This window comes from Xyrauchen texanus, chromosome 2 (genome assembly GCF_025860055.1).
Source record: "Xyrauchen texanus isolate HMW12.3.18 chromosome 2, RBS_HiC_50CHRs, whole genome shotgun sequence".
NCBI classification, from domain to species: domain Eukaryota; kingdom Metazoa; phylum Chordata; class Actinopteri; order Cypriniformes; family Catostomidae; genus Xyrauchen; species Xyrauchen texanus.
Window position 1 is genome coordinate 12,059,318 of NC_068277.1, and position 16,267 is coordinate 12,075,584.

Sequence of the window (16,267 nt, forward strand, 5' to 3'; positions counted from 1 at the left end):
ACTGTGTTTGGATGGTTTGAGTCATACCTCATTGGCAGATCTTTCAAGATCTACTGGAGAGGAGAGGTGTCCAAATCAGACACACTGAACACTGGTATTCCTCAAGGATCAGTGCATGGACCCCTCCTCTTCTCCATGTACACAACTTCATAGGACCGATCGTTGAGGCACATGGCTTTTCCTACCACTTCTATGCAGACGATACGCAGCTCTACCTGTTGTTCCAGCCTGATGACCCTACTGTCTCAGCTCGTATCTCTGCCTGTCTCTCGGACATTTCGGCCTGGATAAAGGCACACCACCTTCAGATCAACCTTGCCAAGACAGAACTCCTCGTGATCCCAGCCCACCCATCTGTTGACCACAACCTCACTATTCATCTTGGTTCAACTACACTAACAAGAACAGCTCAGAACCTGGGAGTGGTGGTAGATGACCAGCTTTATTTTACTGCCCACATCTGATCAAATGCCTGAACTTGTAGATTCGTGCTTTATAACATCAGGAAAACTAGATTTTTTCTGTATGAATATGCTGCACAGATCCTGGTCCAAGCTCTGGTCATTTCAAGACTGGACTACTGGAATGCTTGATTGGCTGTCCTCCCAGATAACACAATTAAGCCACTGCAGATGGTCCAGAATGCAGCAATGGGTCTTCAATCATCCGAAAATGGCTAATGTCCCTCCACTCTTGATTTCACTCCACTGTCTACCTGTAGCTGCCCGCATCAAATTCAATGCTTTGACTCTGGCCTTCAGGACAGCCAAAGTAACCGCACTCTCTTACTTCAATTCACTTCTACATGTCTATGCTCCATCTCGCTCTCTGTGGTCTATAAACGACCTGTGCCTAGTGATTCCATCACAAAAGGCTCAAAGTCTATTTTACCATCATTCACTTTCTTTGATCCACTGTGTTGGAATGAGCTTCCGACCTTCACACGATCTGCTGACTCATCTCAATATTCAAGAACCAGCTGAAAACACATCTGTTCTGCGAGCACTTAACCAATCCACACTAATTGCACTCACTATTGAACTTGCACTTTATATACCAAATTATCTGCCTCTTTCCTCTGTGCAAGCAGCTATACTACTCCAGCCACCTTAAAAAACTTGGCAGTACAACACTGCAGATATCGTTGAAATTTGAATGACAAATTGCTTGCTGTGTTCCTCATTTGTAAGTCATTTTTGGATAAAAGCGTCTGCTAAATGACTAAATGTAAATGTAATGAAAATCTCAGCTCTGTTGGTCCTCACAATGCAAGTGAATGGGTAACAACATTTTTAAGCTCTAAAAAGCACTTAAAGGCAACATAAAAGTTTTCCAAAAGACTCCAGTAGTTAAATCTATATCTTTAGTAGTGATTAGATCAATATTTAAGCAAAGAATGCAAATTGCCAAAAACAAAAGAAGACTGTGAATGTAAACGTGGAGATTGATATTAAAAAAGGACTTAAATATTGATCTGTTTCTCAATCAAATTTATCTTATCGCTTCTGAAGATATGGATTTAACCACTGGAGTCGTATGGATTACTTTTATGCTACCTTTATGTGCATTTTTGGAGCTTAAAAGTTTTGGTCACCATTCACTTGCATTGTATGGACCTACAGAACTGAGATGTTCTTATAAAAATATTTTTGTTCAGCAGAAGAAAGAAAGTCATTCACATCTGGGATGGCATGAGGGTGAACTATACCTTTAAGAAATAAAAGGTGTTAGGAACAATAACAATCAGTATTCACATATGATGTTTAAAATAATGAAACAAAAAAATTATACAATACATCTTTTTTTACGATTTATTAGAGCAGTCAAGTTCTATTTAACTCAACTTGGACAAACACACTGTGAAATATAATGTGCCATTTGGATAATAAGTGTACTTTAAGTAATGAAATATCTAAATATGTTGACCTACACACCTTCCCCTTTATTTTGTTGTGTCTGCATTGAGATCCCTTAAAACAAACATTACTAACTTTATCATTACAAATTCAGGTGATTAAAATGACACATCTTTCCTTTCCATTTGTGTCTGGCACTTCATACAGTATATGGATACAGAAGTCACAAAATATATACATTTTCACACCCCTTAATGACTGTTCATGACAATGCAAATCGTAATGGATGAAACATATGACCTGAAAACGATGATAAATAATTTAAAATAAAATACGTTTTCAATGAACAATATCCTTGCACACCTGAGAAGTTCCATTTCATTCACTTAAAATAAGTTAAATAAATTAAATCCTTAATCAAATAAATAAATGACAACTCTTAGAACTGATTCCACAAAAGTATGATTTGATGCATATTACAAGCATTTGCACAAACAAATTGAAGTATTTTGGAGATAGGACAAATCATAACTTGCCACTTCCACAATTAAACACATCCTCTCATTCCAGCCCATTTTTGGATTCAAATAACAGTTTTCTTTTTGCAGGTGCAGTACAATGGCTGACATGTATTTCTATATTGTTTGATTTAATTGACCATCAGAGATATGGCCTGGCAGGCAGTGGGCATGCTACCTTGGTGGCATTTGTGTGATCACTCCAAGTTTGAAAATGGCTCATTTAATTTCATGTCTGCCAAGAAATTGGCCGTGGTTGGATATACACTAAACAGTAACTAAAAAACTACTGGATGTCACATGGCGCTAGCATAGACAGCAAGAGAACGAGCACCAGCATTTGAATGGTCAGCCTAAATGACACTGCAGCTCCAGTGGAACACGATTCTGCAAAAAAGAATGAAGAACACAGGAGAAGAGAGTAAGAAAGATTGTATAAGTGTATAATGGAAGCAAATAATGGAATAAGCCTGGCAAGTAATGCAATGAACAATATATGTGAAATAAAATAGTAATAATCAAAAGAGGAGAATGGAGGAAAGAAATAGCAATAGAAAGTTAATACTAATAGAACATTAATCAAGTCTTCTAACAATTTGATTGATCATGCTAATGCCATGTGAATAAAGTTTCCAGTCAGTGAACGAAGTGATGAACAAGTGACAATAGAAATTAAGACCCATGTGGTCAATGACTTACGGTCGATAATTAGGTTTGTCTGCTGCTCTGCCATCCTTCCAGTGACATTATTTATTGCAACACAGGTATACTGGCCACTCTGACTAATGGAGGAGACCTGAATACTGAGTTTATTGCTGTTTTGTTGGCTAGAACTCAGTGCTTGGCCATTATGTTTCCATAAAAATGAGGCAGGGGGTACAGAATTGGACGTACATGTAAGAACAGCAGTCTGTCCCACAAGAGTGTCCCCCATACCTCCACACTTATCTGAGACTATTTTTGTCAGCTGAGGTGTGTCTGGCCCATCTATAGTAGAAAAGCAGAAGAAATTATGATATACTGTGTGAAATCACCCCCAGGGGTCATAAGCCATATCTTTAGCAAACACCACTAATTAGTGAGTGATAAGTGACTCACAATTCACAACAAGGCTGGCCGTAGACTCCTGTTGGCTGACAGGGTTGGTCACAATGCAGGTGTATTCATTAGCATCTTCTCTACTGACTGAGTTGATAAACAAAGATCTCTCTTTAATAGTGATGCGGGCGTTTGAGGACAAAACTGAGCCTCCTTTCTTCCAAGCCACAGTGGCCTCTTGGCCTTGAGTCCAGTTGCATTGCATTGACATATTTCTTTCTTCTACAGCTCCAGTGGGCATGTTGAGACTCACTCCAGCCACTACATCTTAAGTTGAATAAATAAATAAAAAAGAAAAATGTAAACAACTTTTTTACATTTTCATAATGAAGAAGGACAATGACAACAAAGCAAACAGATTTGATAAACCATTTAGAAGCACAACTTTTTATTGTAACCAGCCTTTGCAGGAAAATATTGTGATTTCTCTCAAAAAGATTCACACACTTGAAGGGCAAAGGTGGATCACAGCTACTGTTTTTAATTTAATTATACATTTTGTACACTTTATTTAATTAAAATAAAGGGCCTTTTCTAGCTATAAATTGTATAAACCCTGCAAAGAAATGTTGTTGTTTTTTTACTTATTTATTTATTGCATATAGTTATTTATATTCATATTGTTAATATGTATAGCTATTTATTCGTAATAAATGGTTAATTTCTTTGCATTTTGTGTAATTTATATAGTCCAATTTTAAGTTAATATATAATAAAAAAATTTTATTAAATTTGTTGTATAAAGTTATTTATTGTTATTAATAGTCATGTATTGTTCATTTGCATAATTATTTATTGGTGATAAATTGTTATTGTTAATTTCTTTGCATTTTGTGTAATTTATATAGTCCAATTTTAAGTTAATATATAATGAAAAAAATTTATTAAATTTGTTGTATAAAGTTATTTATTGTTATTAATAGTCATGTATTGTTCATTTGCATAATTATTTATTGGTAATAAATTGTTATTGTTAATTTCTTTGCATTTTGTGTAATTTATATAGTCCAATTTTAAGTTAATATATAATAAAAAAATTTATTAAATTTGTTGTATAAAGTTATTTATTGTTATTAATAGTCATGTATTGTTCATTTGCATAATTATTTATTGGTGATAAATTGTTAATTTATTGTAACTTTTTTGCATTTTTTGTTATTAATATATTCCAATTTTAAGTTAATATATTATATATAATTTTTCATTGTTTAATTGTTTTTTATATGGTTACTTATTGCTATTTATATACAATTTTATTTGTATAGTTATTTATTGGTAATAAATTGTTATTGTTAATTTCTTTGTGTTTTGTGTAATTAATATAGTTCAATTTTAAGTTAATATATAAAATAAAAAAATTGTATCTACGTTTTGTTTGTATGTATTATATTAACAGTCATTTATTATTCATTTGTATAGTTATGTTATGATAATAAATGATTCATTTATTTGTATTTATTTTTTATATATTTATATATTAGAATTAATTATATTAAAAAAGTATATATATATATATATATATATATATATATATATATATATATATATATATATATATATATATATTATATATATATATATATTTTGTTATTTATTGTTATTTATATTCAATTAATGTTAATTTGTATAGATATTTATTGGTAATAAATTATTGCATTATTGTTAGTTTTTCTTTTTCTTCTTTTTTTTTTGCATTTTATGCAATTTATATATGCCAATTTTAAGTTAATATGTTTATACTGTATATATATATATATATATATATATATATATATATATATATATATATATATATAAAATGAATAGTTTTTATTTTTATTTTATGTACCAATTTTTTTTATATAGCTATTTTTTTATTTATTTATAGTTATTTATTGTTAATTGTATAGCTGTTTATTGGTAATAAATTGTTAATTTATTGTTGTTATTTACACTTTTTTTTTTTTTCCAGTTTTAAGATATTATATATAATATACCAAGTAGAATTTATCTTAGGGCCCCCATATGCTCAGAAACGGCCCTGCACTTTGAAATTACAGTGTGTTGTATTTCACTCTTACCAAAGACATTTAAGCACAACTGAGAGTGAGCTGACGCTAAGCCCAGAGGTGCTAGCTGGATAAACGGTAACAGTGTAGTTTCCAGCATCACTGATTTGACTAGCACTGATCCTGAGTTGAGTCCCAGTCAAGGTGACTCTGTCCTGGTACTGGGCGATCTGGTTCAGAACAGACTGGCCATTAGTCCACAGGCCCAGACTCTCTCCTCCAGGAGAGGTCCATGTGATGGCAAGAATATCAGGTACAGTCTGTACTGTGAAGATGACCTCACGACCTGATGCCACCAACACTGGAGAGTTCTCAGACCGAATCTGTACAGGGTTCTGCAACATTGCTGCCCAGGGATTACATAAAAAGGAAGTGTTTGCATCAAGAGAGATAGACTTAAATCAGATGAGAAGAATTGCATTTTTGAAAGTACTCCCAAAGATGAAGAGTGAGGAGCTACAGTATTTCATGTACAAATTTAAATAGTAAAAGCACATTAAGGATGCTAAAGCAGAAACAAATGGATGGGGAAAAAATTTGTGTGCACAATTTTACTTGTGCAAATAGGATCAGGAAAAAAATGCAAATGATCACAAGTCAGCAGGACTGTGTTCCACTGTACATGGAAAGTTGTATTTTCAAACCTCCTAGTTGTAAAAGTGCAATGGCACACCTCTTTTTGTCAGACTTTTTGTCACACGTTCATGGGTTTTAATAATGGCAGTTTTGGATTTATGAGTAAAATAAAGTCTGGGGTAAACATTACGTGAATATTGAAGCTGCCGATTGTGGTAGTTGTAGTCATTATTTAGCAACTTGCTAGCAAATAAAACAACATTTAAAACACAGGAGCTTTCAAATTCATATTGGAGGTATCACGGTGTGTAATTTATGTTGTAAAACAAAGACCTTATTTAAGCAGCTAATTTTAGCAATAAAAAACCCATAGGAAATTCCAGAGGGAACCCATGATGTATTAGCCTTCCAGGTTCACCTACAAATTGACATAATGGCTGAACAGCTCTTTTGCAGCTTTAACTGGCCAAGAAACAGCCACTTAGACAGGAAGAGTCATCTAACTGACATATAAAGTGCCAATCGCGGTCAGTTTTTGGGTGGACTGTCTGAGGCTGAGACTATACACTTTTAACTTAAAGGCACTAGAAGGCAGCTATATGATGAACGAAAGGCAGCTGGATGATGCAACTGTACTAGGGCATGGCAGATGTTGACAATAACAATTGCATGCAATTTGGTTTCTGTTGTTAATTGTACACCCGCTAAAGAAATGTTCGCATTGGTATTTTGTTTCTTTATATGTCATCTTCCGATCATTGGAAAAAGAAAGATGTAGCAAGTAGCAATGTAGCAATCACCTGTATCTGAATTTGAATGGAAAGTATCATTAGATGAGTTTACTACAATGCAAATTACTAATCAGCATTTATAAATTACTCACAATACACAACAAGGCTGGCCGTAGACTCCTGTTGACTGACAGGGTTGCTCACAATGCAGGTGTATTCATCCGCATCCTCCCTCCTGACTGGACTGATGAACAGAGAACCTTCAATAATGGTGACACGGGAGTTTGAAAACAAGACTGAGCCTCCTTTCTTCCAAGTCACAGTGGTCTCCAGACCTTTAGTCCAGTTGCATTGGAGTGACACATTTTTATCTTCTATAACTCCAACTGGCCCAGACAGTCTCACTCCAGCCACCACATCTTAAATGAGTTAGTAAAAAGAAGAAGAAACTTTAAAAAGTGTTTACTGATGCTGGCACTACTGATTATACTCTTTACAAGAAGAAGCTCTTTGAGATGCAAATGTATGTTGTTATTTTCACTCTTACCAAACACCTTTAGCTCAACTGAGAGTGAGCTGATGCTAAACCCAGAGACGCTAGCAGGATAAACAGTAACAGTGTAGTTTCCGGCATCACTGATTTGGCTAGCACTGATCCTGAGTTCAGTTGCTGTCACGGTGACTCGGTCCTGGTACTGGGCAATCTGGTTCTGAACCGACTGACTGTTAGACCACAGTCCCAGACTATCTCCTCCAGGAGAGGTCCATTTAATGGCAAGAATATCAGGCACAAGCTGTAGAGTGAAGACGGCCTCACGACCTGACGCAACCAGCACTGTGGAGTCCTCAAACTGAATATGTACTGGATCCAGGAACATTGCTGCCCAGGGATGACATGAAAGGGATGTGTTTACATCAAGAGAAATGGAATTAAATCAGAAGAAACGAGGAGTTTGGGGCTACTTTATTCCAACATATCATATAATGAGCAGTAGAACTCAAAAGGGGTCATATTATACATTTATGATTTTCTTTAATCATTTTTTTTTTGAGGTCCACTAATGTTAGTAAAAGATTTCTTGACTGAAAAACACATTACATTATTTTTATATTTAATATATATATTTAGCTTTTATATGGTAATTTTTCACCCTGAGCCCTATTTTAAGAGTGCTAGTGCTAAGCGCAGCACTATGCCATAAGTCATACATGCAAAGTCAATGGGCATGGCCAGGAAGTTTTGGTATTTTCATGCAAACATGTGTTAAGTCTAGGCACATGTGGGTTTGGCAAAATTGTGTGAGCAAAGCACTACTAGGCTGGGTCAAGTGCAATTTAATATGGAAGTTCTTCTACGGCACAGTCTGCATCCTATTATATAGTTCATTCCCTGTCAAGCACCAGTGATATAAACAAAAACAGCAGATTCATAAGAAGTTGGTAGTGTAAATGTAAAATACTGTATGTAATGAATTAAAAGAATAGGAATATGGACTCATGTTCTTTTGTTCATTAGCTGCATTACTGTTGAGGCATATTTCTATGACAGTGACACGCTCCTTTTATTCGCATGGAAAATGTGGTTCTCGTCAAGATTTGGATTTTCACTCCACTAAATTATGGAGAATGTAAGTATTATTAATCATTTTCATTTACTGACACTCAAATCATGGCTAGACGCAGTGATTATACCGGAATGCACTTCACTTCTACTGATCGATTTTGATTTTGAAATATTAAATTTATTTATTGAAACATGAAACAATTAAACCACATTCATTTCTAAATTCTAATTACACATCAAAACAAAAAGTAAATATAATCAAAAATCACTGAACGACAACAGGTGGAAAAATAGCAATGCAAATTAAATCATAAATACAATTGTTAATATAAACATAATAATAATAATAATAATTGAAAAATAAACCATGATCCAGTTTTACACAAATCTCATAAATATTTGTTTCATAAAACGGCTAAAACAGTGACCAACAGCTACAACAGCTACAACAGTGAGCATCATGGACATAATTTGATGCTCCATTTTATTTTCAGAGTTTGGACATGGACTTTATTACCATCTGCGGGTGAAATCTCCAAACTGCAAATTCAGGAATTGAATTTAGACTTTTCGATGAGATAAGACCTGCTTTTTAAATGTCAATTATCTATTTCTCAGAAAATTTGCAACACCCACAGTTTGTGCGCATGCACCCACAGATAGCACAAACACTCCCAACCATGGCCACTTGCACTTTGAGGTGGCATGAAAATTGCGCTTAGAATTAGCACTATCACGAAAATTGGATAAGATGTTGCGCGTAATCATAGTGCATAGTGCTGTGCTTTGCGCACTCACGAAAATAGAGCCCCCTGCCTCAAAGTCCTTTTTTGCATTGCTGTGCCTTTAAGATTTCTGTGTAAACAGCATTTTGCTTGTGAAATGAGTAACAATGCTTGCATACTGGCAATTTGGGTTTGCAGTTGGGTTCATTATAGTTTGTGCCTCCCTATCCATCAATAATAGCCTATTAGCAAAGACATATTACATTGTGACTGGTTTACAAATCAATCTGTGCTAAATTGTGTTTATATTTTAGGGTTTCTGATATCAGAAATCCAAGGATTTTGGAATGAGTCATTTTTACATCTTAGTTTCAATAGCCAGTCTTTTTGGACTGGGGATGACATTTCCATTCTGGAACTGACAGTATATTTACATAGCACTTTTTACTCTTCTAGAATTTAATTCAAAGCAATGATGCATGTCATAGAAGTCATAGACCAACACACATATTTGCCCTTAATCCACATTACTAAAATTAATTCATATAGATACTAATTTACTCACTGTGCACAACAAGGCTGGCCACAGACTGCTGTCGACTGACAGGGTTGTTTACAGTGCAGGTGTATTCACCCGCATCCTCCCTCCTCACTGGACTGATGAACAGGGAGCCCCGACTAATGCTGATGTGAGAGTGTGTAAACAAGGCCGAGCCTCCTTTACTCCAATCCACAGTGGTCTCTTGGCCTTCAGTCCAGCTGCATTGCAGTGACACATTGGTTTCTTCTATAACTCCAGTGGGCACATCAAGATGCACACCAGCCAAGACATCTAAATTTGGTTGGTTAAAAAAAGTAGAAACATTCTGAAAACACTGTAGAACACATTATTAATATTGCACCATAATCCATTGTTGGGAAATGCTATGTCTTTTATCCTCCTGAGAGGTTTAGTAGAAGTGCATGTTGTTCTGCTGTACATGTGACTACATTATTGCTACTACATTTAAAGGAATATTTTCTGGGTTTAATACAACTTAAGCTTTATCAATTAAAGGAATATTCCAGGTTCAATACAAGTTCACCTCAATCGACAGCATTTGTGGCATAATGTTGATTACAACTAACACACATAACACCCGAAAACAAATACATTTTCGACTCATTTTCGAGGTTGGTAAGCCATTTTGTCACAGTAAAATCATGTTAACACACATATTGTTAATGTCTTGTGGCTATACTTTTAACGTTTACAGATTGGCCCCCATTCACTTCCATTTCAAGTACCTCACTTTAAACCAGATTTTTGCTTTTTTAAAGAGCCCAGAATATTCCTTTAATTCGGCAAACCTGGTAAGGGACAGCACTATTAAATGGAACAAAGTGGAGCAAAACTCATAAATGGCAAATGCATAATCAGAAGTTTCTCCACTCAGAGAAGTTGTTCCTCCTGAAAAGAATAATTAAGACACCTATACATATAATGTAGGTGCCAGGCATGCTGTTGAAATGATGTTGCATTTAACCTGGAATATTCCTTTAAATGATCAAGCCCTTTATAAGAAAAAAGCACTAATATATTGTAGTGTAAAACTGTTTATCATCTTACCATACACCTTAAGCTCAACTGAGAGTGAGTTGATGCCAAGCCCTGAGGTGTTAGTTGGATAAACGGTAACAGTGTAGTTTCCAGCATCACTGATTTGACTAGCTCTGATCCTGAGTTGAGTCCCCGTCAAGGTGACTCGGTCCTGGTACTGGGCGATCTGGTTTAGAACAGACTGGCCATTACTCCATATCCCAAGAATATCTCTTCCAGGAGAGGTCCATGTAATGGCAAAAATATTAGGAACAGTCTGCACTGTGAAGATGACCTCACGACCTGATGCAGCCAGCACTGTGGAGTCCTCAGAGTTAATCGGTACTGGGTTCTGCAACATTGCTACCCAAAAAAAACAAAAAAAAAAAAAAACAGGCATGGCATGAAAAGGAAGTTTTAACATTAAGAAAGATGGATTTAAGTCAGAAGAGTGGAGTTATATTTGTTAGCGTATTCCCTCAGATGAGGCGCTATTTGAACCCAACTTGTCATATGAGCAGTAGAAGTAAGGGAACACGTACCTTATAATGGCAATTCTGTCATCATTTACTCATCATAATGTTGTTCCACATTTGTATGCATTTTTGTCCTCCGTGGAACACAAAAGGAGATGTTAGGCAGAATATTAGCCTCGGTTACCTTTCGTTTCATTATATGTATAAAGATACAATGAAAGTGAATGGTGACTGAAGCTAACATTCCTCCTAATATCTCCTTTTGTGTTCCACGGAGGACAAAAATGCATACAAATTTGGAACAACATTATGGTGAGTAACTGATGACAGAATAGTCATTTTGGTCAAACTATCCCTTTGTAGATTCTAAAGCAGTTACTAAAAACAAATTAATGGGTGGAAAAAACACACTATTTTACTTACACAAATGGAATTTGCTAAAGTGAAAGCATGCAAATGATGCACACCAAGATCATGACCTAGATCTACACACCAAGAGTAGTTGCTCATAATCTATTTTAATAATAAGCATGTTACTTAAATGACTGTATATACTCAGTTTTCACTCACTGTGCACGATCAGGCTGGCCGTAGACTCCTTTTCACTGACAGGGTTGGTCACAATGCAGGTGTAATCACCTGCATCTTCCCTCCTGACTGGGTGGATGAACAGGGAGCCCTCACTGATGTTGATGCGGGAATTTGAGGACAAAACTGAGCCTCCTTTTCTCCAGGCCACAGTGGTCTCTTCGCCTTCGATCCAGTTGCACTGCAATGACACATTTCTTTCTTCCACAACTCCAGTGGGCACATAAAGCCTCACTCCAGACACAGCATCTTAAGTTGGTTGGTATAAAAAGTAGAAACTTATAAACAATCTGAAAACACTGTAAATGTGCTTTTCAAGAGTAAAGAAAGTGTAATTACTAAAATCTAATCATGGAAACGTATAATAGCATTTTTACCAATGAAAATGCTGTGATTTTGCCAAAAACCTTTGCTTTTGCTCGATCCTGGTTGCGTGATCCCCCACGACCGCTGTTGCATAGGTCAACACAATTTTTTACATTAATTTGTAACATTATCAGTTACTGATGCTGCCACCACAGAAATCAGCTATTCACAACCTTTCATTAGTTTTTTATTCCGCAAGTTAAAACGTCCAATTTTAGGGGATTTTCGAGATGATGCAACTAGGCTAATATGGTCATTATCTCAACATGGCCGCATATCCAGCACCATATACAGTATATAGAATAAAGCAGCTTTATCTCTAAGAGTCTTCATCTTTGAGCATGTGTGTCTATTTAAAGATATTTTTCTAAAATAATGTTAATTTCTTTTTGTTTAAAAGTTAAGCCATTAGCAAAAAATCACTTAGTGCAAATTGTACCTTGCTGCAACCTGGTCTCATATAATCACGTTACTATACCTAAATTTTTGCTAAATGAATTTTACTTGGCTTTTTGTATAACCACGGCAGTTTCCTGGTAAAATAAACACTAGTTTCATTCACTCTCACATAAATCACGAGTAAAAAAGGCAGATTATCAGTTCATAAACACTTCTTTTCTGTTCTTCATACAATGGTAATTTATGACATCTAAAAACTTTTAAGGCGAAAAATTTAAGTTTGCTTTACATAACCAATTACAATTACACGCTTGATCGAACACAATTGAATTGTGTGGTAGCTCAACTATAGAGGGTTAAACCTGAATGCAATACAAAGGTTCAGTACCAGTATTGAACAATATGTGAGTCGACGTGTGAACCGAAAGCATCATAAGCACCAGGAAATGATGTGATTGCTTAAGCAATTGTGTTTTTCATCTCATTTTTGTTTTTTATGAAACTAATGTTTAGGTATAGGTTTAAGGTTTAGGGTAGGGAGGTCAGTCGGTTTTCAAAACCTCATCTGTTTTTCATCTAACATTTGCTTTTGATGAGACTATCAGCAGAGACTGTTTAGCCCAAGACGGAGCACTGGCTTTGAAATTAATTACAGAAATTGTAACATCCATTATACCGGATGTAAAAAAGGTCCTGCCTTGCAATTTAAAGAGACAATCAACTTTTAGATATAGACATTGCCTGTCAGTCAACTCAAGTATGTGCATACACATTAGCTGGACAGTTCTTGTTTTTAAGTGTGATCTGAGCAAAAGAAGCACAATTTATGATACCAGATTTTACTGCTGATTTGAAATGTATAATTTGATCATAAGCCTGACCAATCATTTTGGAGATTTCGGTTTTATTCCATTTAAGAAGATAGGAGCAGTACGTTTATTCCACTTGAATCCATAGAAAATAAAAGGCATGTAAGTGTTCGAAAGACGGCCACTATTGGACTGACTTGCCTTAAAAGGGACTTATCTGTCAGTTAGGTTTATGTTGAAGGTTTAGATGGGAGGTTGGCTTTGTATATTTAAAACTTGATAGAGCATTTACCTTAAAAACCTCATCTGTTTAGGAGAATATTTAACAAGCTTTTAGGGCCACACAGTGGACATTATACCTTGAAACTGCCACGACAGGTTTAAAAAACCAATAGCAAAATCATAGTCACAGTCATGTAATTTTCTTGACAAGATAAAGCTCTTTTATTAAAGATTGTAATGTATAACTGTTTTCACACTTACCAAACACCTTTAGGGCAACTGAGAATGAACTGACACGAAGCCCTGAGGTGCTATTTGGATAAACGGTAACAGTGTAGTTTCCAGCATCACTGAATTGGCTATCACTGATCCGGAGTTGAGTTCCAGTCAAGGTGACTCTGTCCTGGTACTGGGCGATCTGGTTCAGAACAGACTGGCCATTAGTCCACAGGCCCAGACTATCTCCTCCAGGAGAGGTCCATGTGATGGCAAGAATATCAGATGCAGTCTGTACTGTGAAGATGGCCTCACGACCTGATGCCACCAACACTGGAGAGTTCTCAAACCGAATCTGTACTGGGCTCTGGTTTATTGCTGTCCAACAAATGAATAAAAATCAAAAGAAAACTTTATTTGCACAACTTTAAATGTACATGTAAATTTGACCCTCAGTCAACATTAATAAAATTAATTAATATAGGCAGTATTTACTCACAATGCACAACCAGGCTGGCCACAGACTCCTGTTGGCTGACTGGGTTGCTCACAGTGCAGGTGTATTCACCCGCATCCTCCCTCCTCACTGGACTGATGAACAGAGAGCCCCGACTAATGTTGGCATGGGAGTTTGAGGACAAAACTGAGCCTCCTTTACTCCAAACCACAGTGGCTTTTTGGCCTCGAGTCCAGTTACACTGAATTGACACATTTTTTTCTTCTATAACTCCACTTGGCACATCGAGACTCACTCCAGCCACGGCATCTTAAATTGGTTGGTTAAAATAAGTAGGAATTTAAAAACTTTCTGAAAGTGCCGTGGATTTACTTTTCATGAATACAGAAAGGGTGATGATACAATTCAATTTCTACCAATGGAAATGCTCACAAAGGTTTATACTTCAAGCCATCTTCAAGTCCGGATAAAAAAAAAAAATGACTTGTACTAGATGCTAATGTATAGTTGTTTTCACACTTACCAAAGACATTTAGCGCAACTGAGAGTGAGCTGACGCTAAGTCCAGAGGTGCTAGCTGGATAAAAGGTAACAGTGTAGTTTCCAGCATCACTGATTTGGCTAGCACTGATCCTGAGTTGAGTCCCCGTCAAGGTGACTCTATCCTGGTACTGGGCGATCTGGTTCAGAACAGACTGGCCATTAGTCCACAGGCCCAGACTCTCTCCTCCAGGAGAGGTCCATGTGATGGCAAGAACATCAGGTACAGTCTGTACTGTGAAGATGACCTCACGTCCTGATGCCACCAACACTAGAGAGTTCTCAGACCGAATCTGTACAGGGTTTTGGGGGCTTACCTCCAAAGGACACCCTGAAACACAGTTTGTCATATCAATCAATAAGATTAGTTCATATATTACAAATTCAAATATATTTCAAATTCTTTTTTATTTTAATCACTTTTTACATTTATATTATACTTAACATTTCGTTTTAGCAATTGGTACAATTTAGATTTACCGTTTATATATATATATATATACATATATATATATATATGCACATTGGTGGCCAAAAATACTACGTATAATGTACAGATTTTGCTGTTTTGGAAAGAAATTTATACTTTACCAATTACAAATTATAATTTTATATATTATTCATTTTTAATAATTTTTCATGTTATTAATGTCCTGACTATACTTTGTGATCAGTTGAATGCCACTTTTGTGAATAAAAGTACCAATTTCCTTCCATAAGAGCAAAATCTGTAAATTTTTCAAACCCTTGCCATCAAGTAACATTTTACAAGTGAATGTAGTCTACACACTAACCCAAAACAGATGGAAGGAATAAAAGAAAGCAGTAGTAGGTTTAAACAAGATCTTACCTGACAAAGATAACACTAAAAGAAGTAAAATATTCATACTTCACTGGATTGGCAGAGAAATGCTAAATTAAGTCTACCGGATGAAATAGGCAGCAATGATCTCAAAGACTCTGTCAGAGATCTGTTGTGAACTGCAGAAGAGGTAGTACTAACCTGTGTCTTGAAAACCTTCAAAAGTGAAAGCTTTCTAATTAGATCATTTACCTGAGGAATACGGTAAAACTAATGATTTCACCACTCAATGAATGTCTTCTTGTGTCCCTCTCTTCTGTCTTTCTAATTATTCCCAAGAATTATGGCAAAAATGCTACTATAAATAAAACTTAAACTATGCAATGCCTTTTTTTAAAAAATGGTCTCATATTAAGGGCAGTACAGAAATATTTTTTTTACTCTAATTTGAATTTACAATCACACAGGTGGCTGGTTTCAAAAACATTTCCAAAGTGAAACAATACATTTACATTGTATTTAAATGCCAATGTAAATATTACTAAAATTTTCAGAAATGTTTTTTTGTATTATTTTACCCTTGCCTTGACTGATATGACTGTGTTATGATTATGTGCCTATTTTATTTTTAGATATTTATATATTTTAATGTTATTCCTTTGCATTTATTTGGTTTAGTGCAAGTGAAGGATTGCTT

The 16,267-nt window shown here is 35.6% G+C and overlaps 1 protein-coding gene across 1 annotated transcript; it reads right to left on the reverse strand.

Moving 5' to 3' along the window:
- Positions 1–5,528: 5,528 nt before the first annotated feature.
- On the reverse strand, positions 5,529–15,720 carry LOC127652766 (hemicentin-1-like). The gene is made up of 10 exons (XM_052139132.1): positions 15,619–15,720; positions 14,752–15,099; positions 14,271–14,537; positions 13,817–14,149; positions 11,742–12,008; positions 10,726–11,058; positions 9,682–9,948; positions 7,375–7,707; positions 6,980–7,246; positions 5,529–5,866 (listed from the first exon to the last, which is right to left on the reverse strand). The coding sequence occupies exons 1-10, from the start codon at positions 15,653–15,655 to the stop codon at positions 5,529–5,531; spliced, it is 2,790 nt and encodes a 929-aa protein (XP_051995092.1). The 5' UTR covers positions 15,656–15,720.
- Between the last annotated feature and the right edge of the window lie 547 nt (positions 15,721–16,267).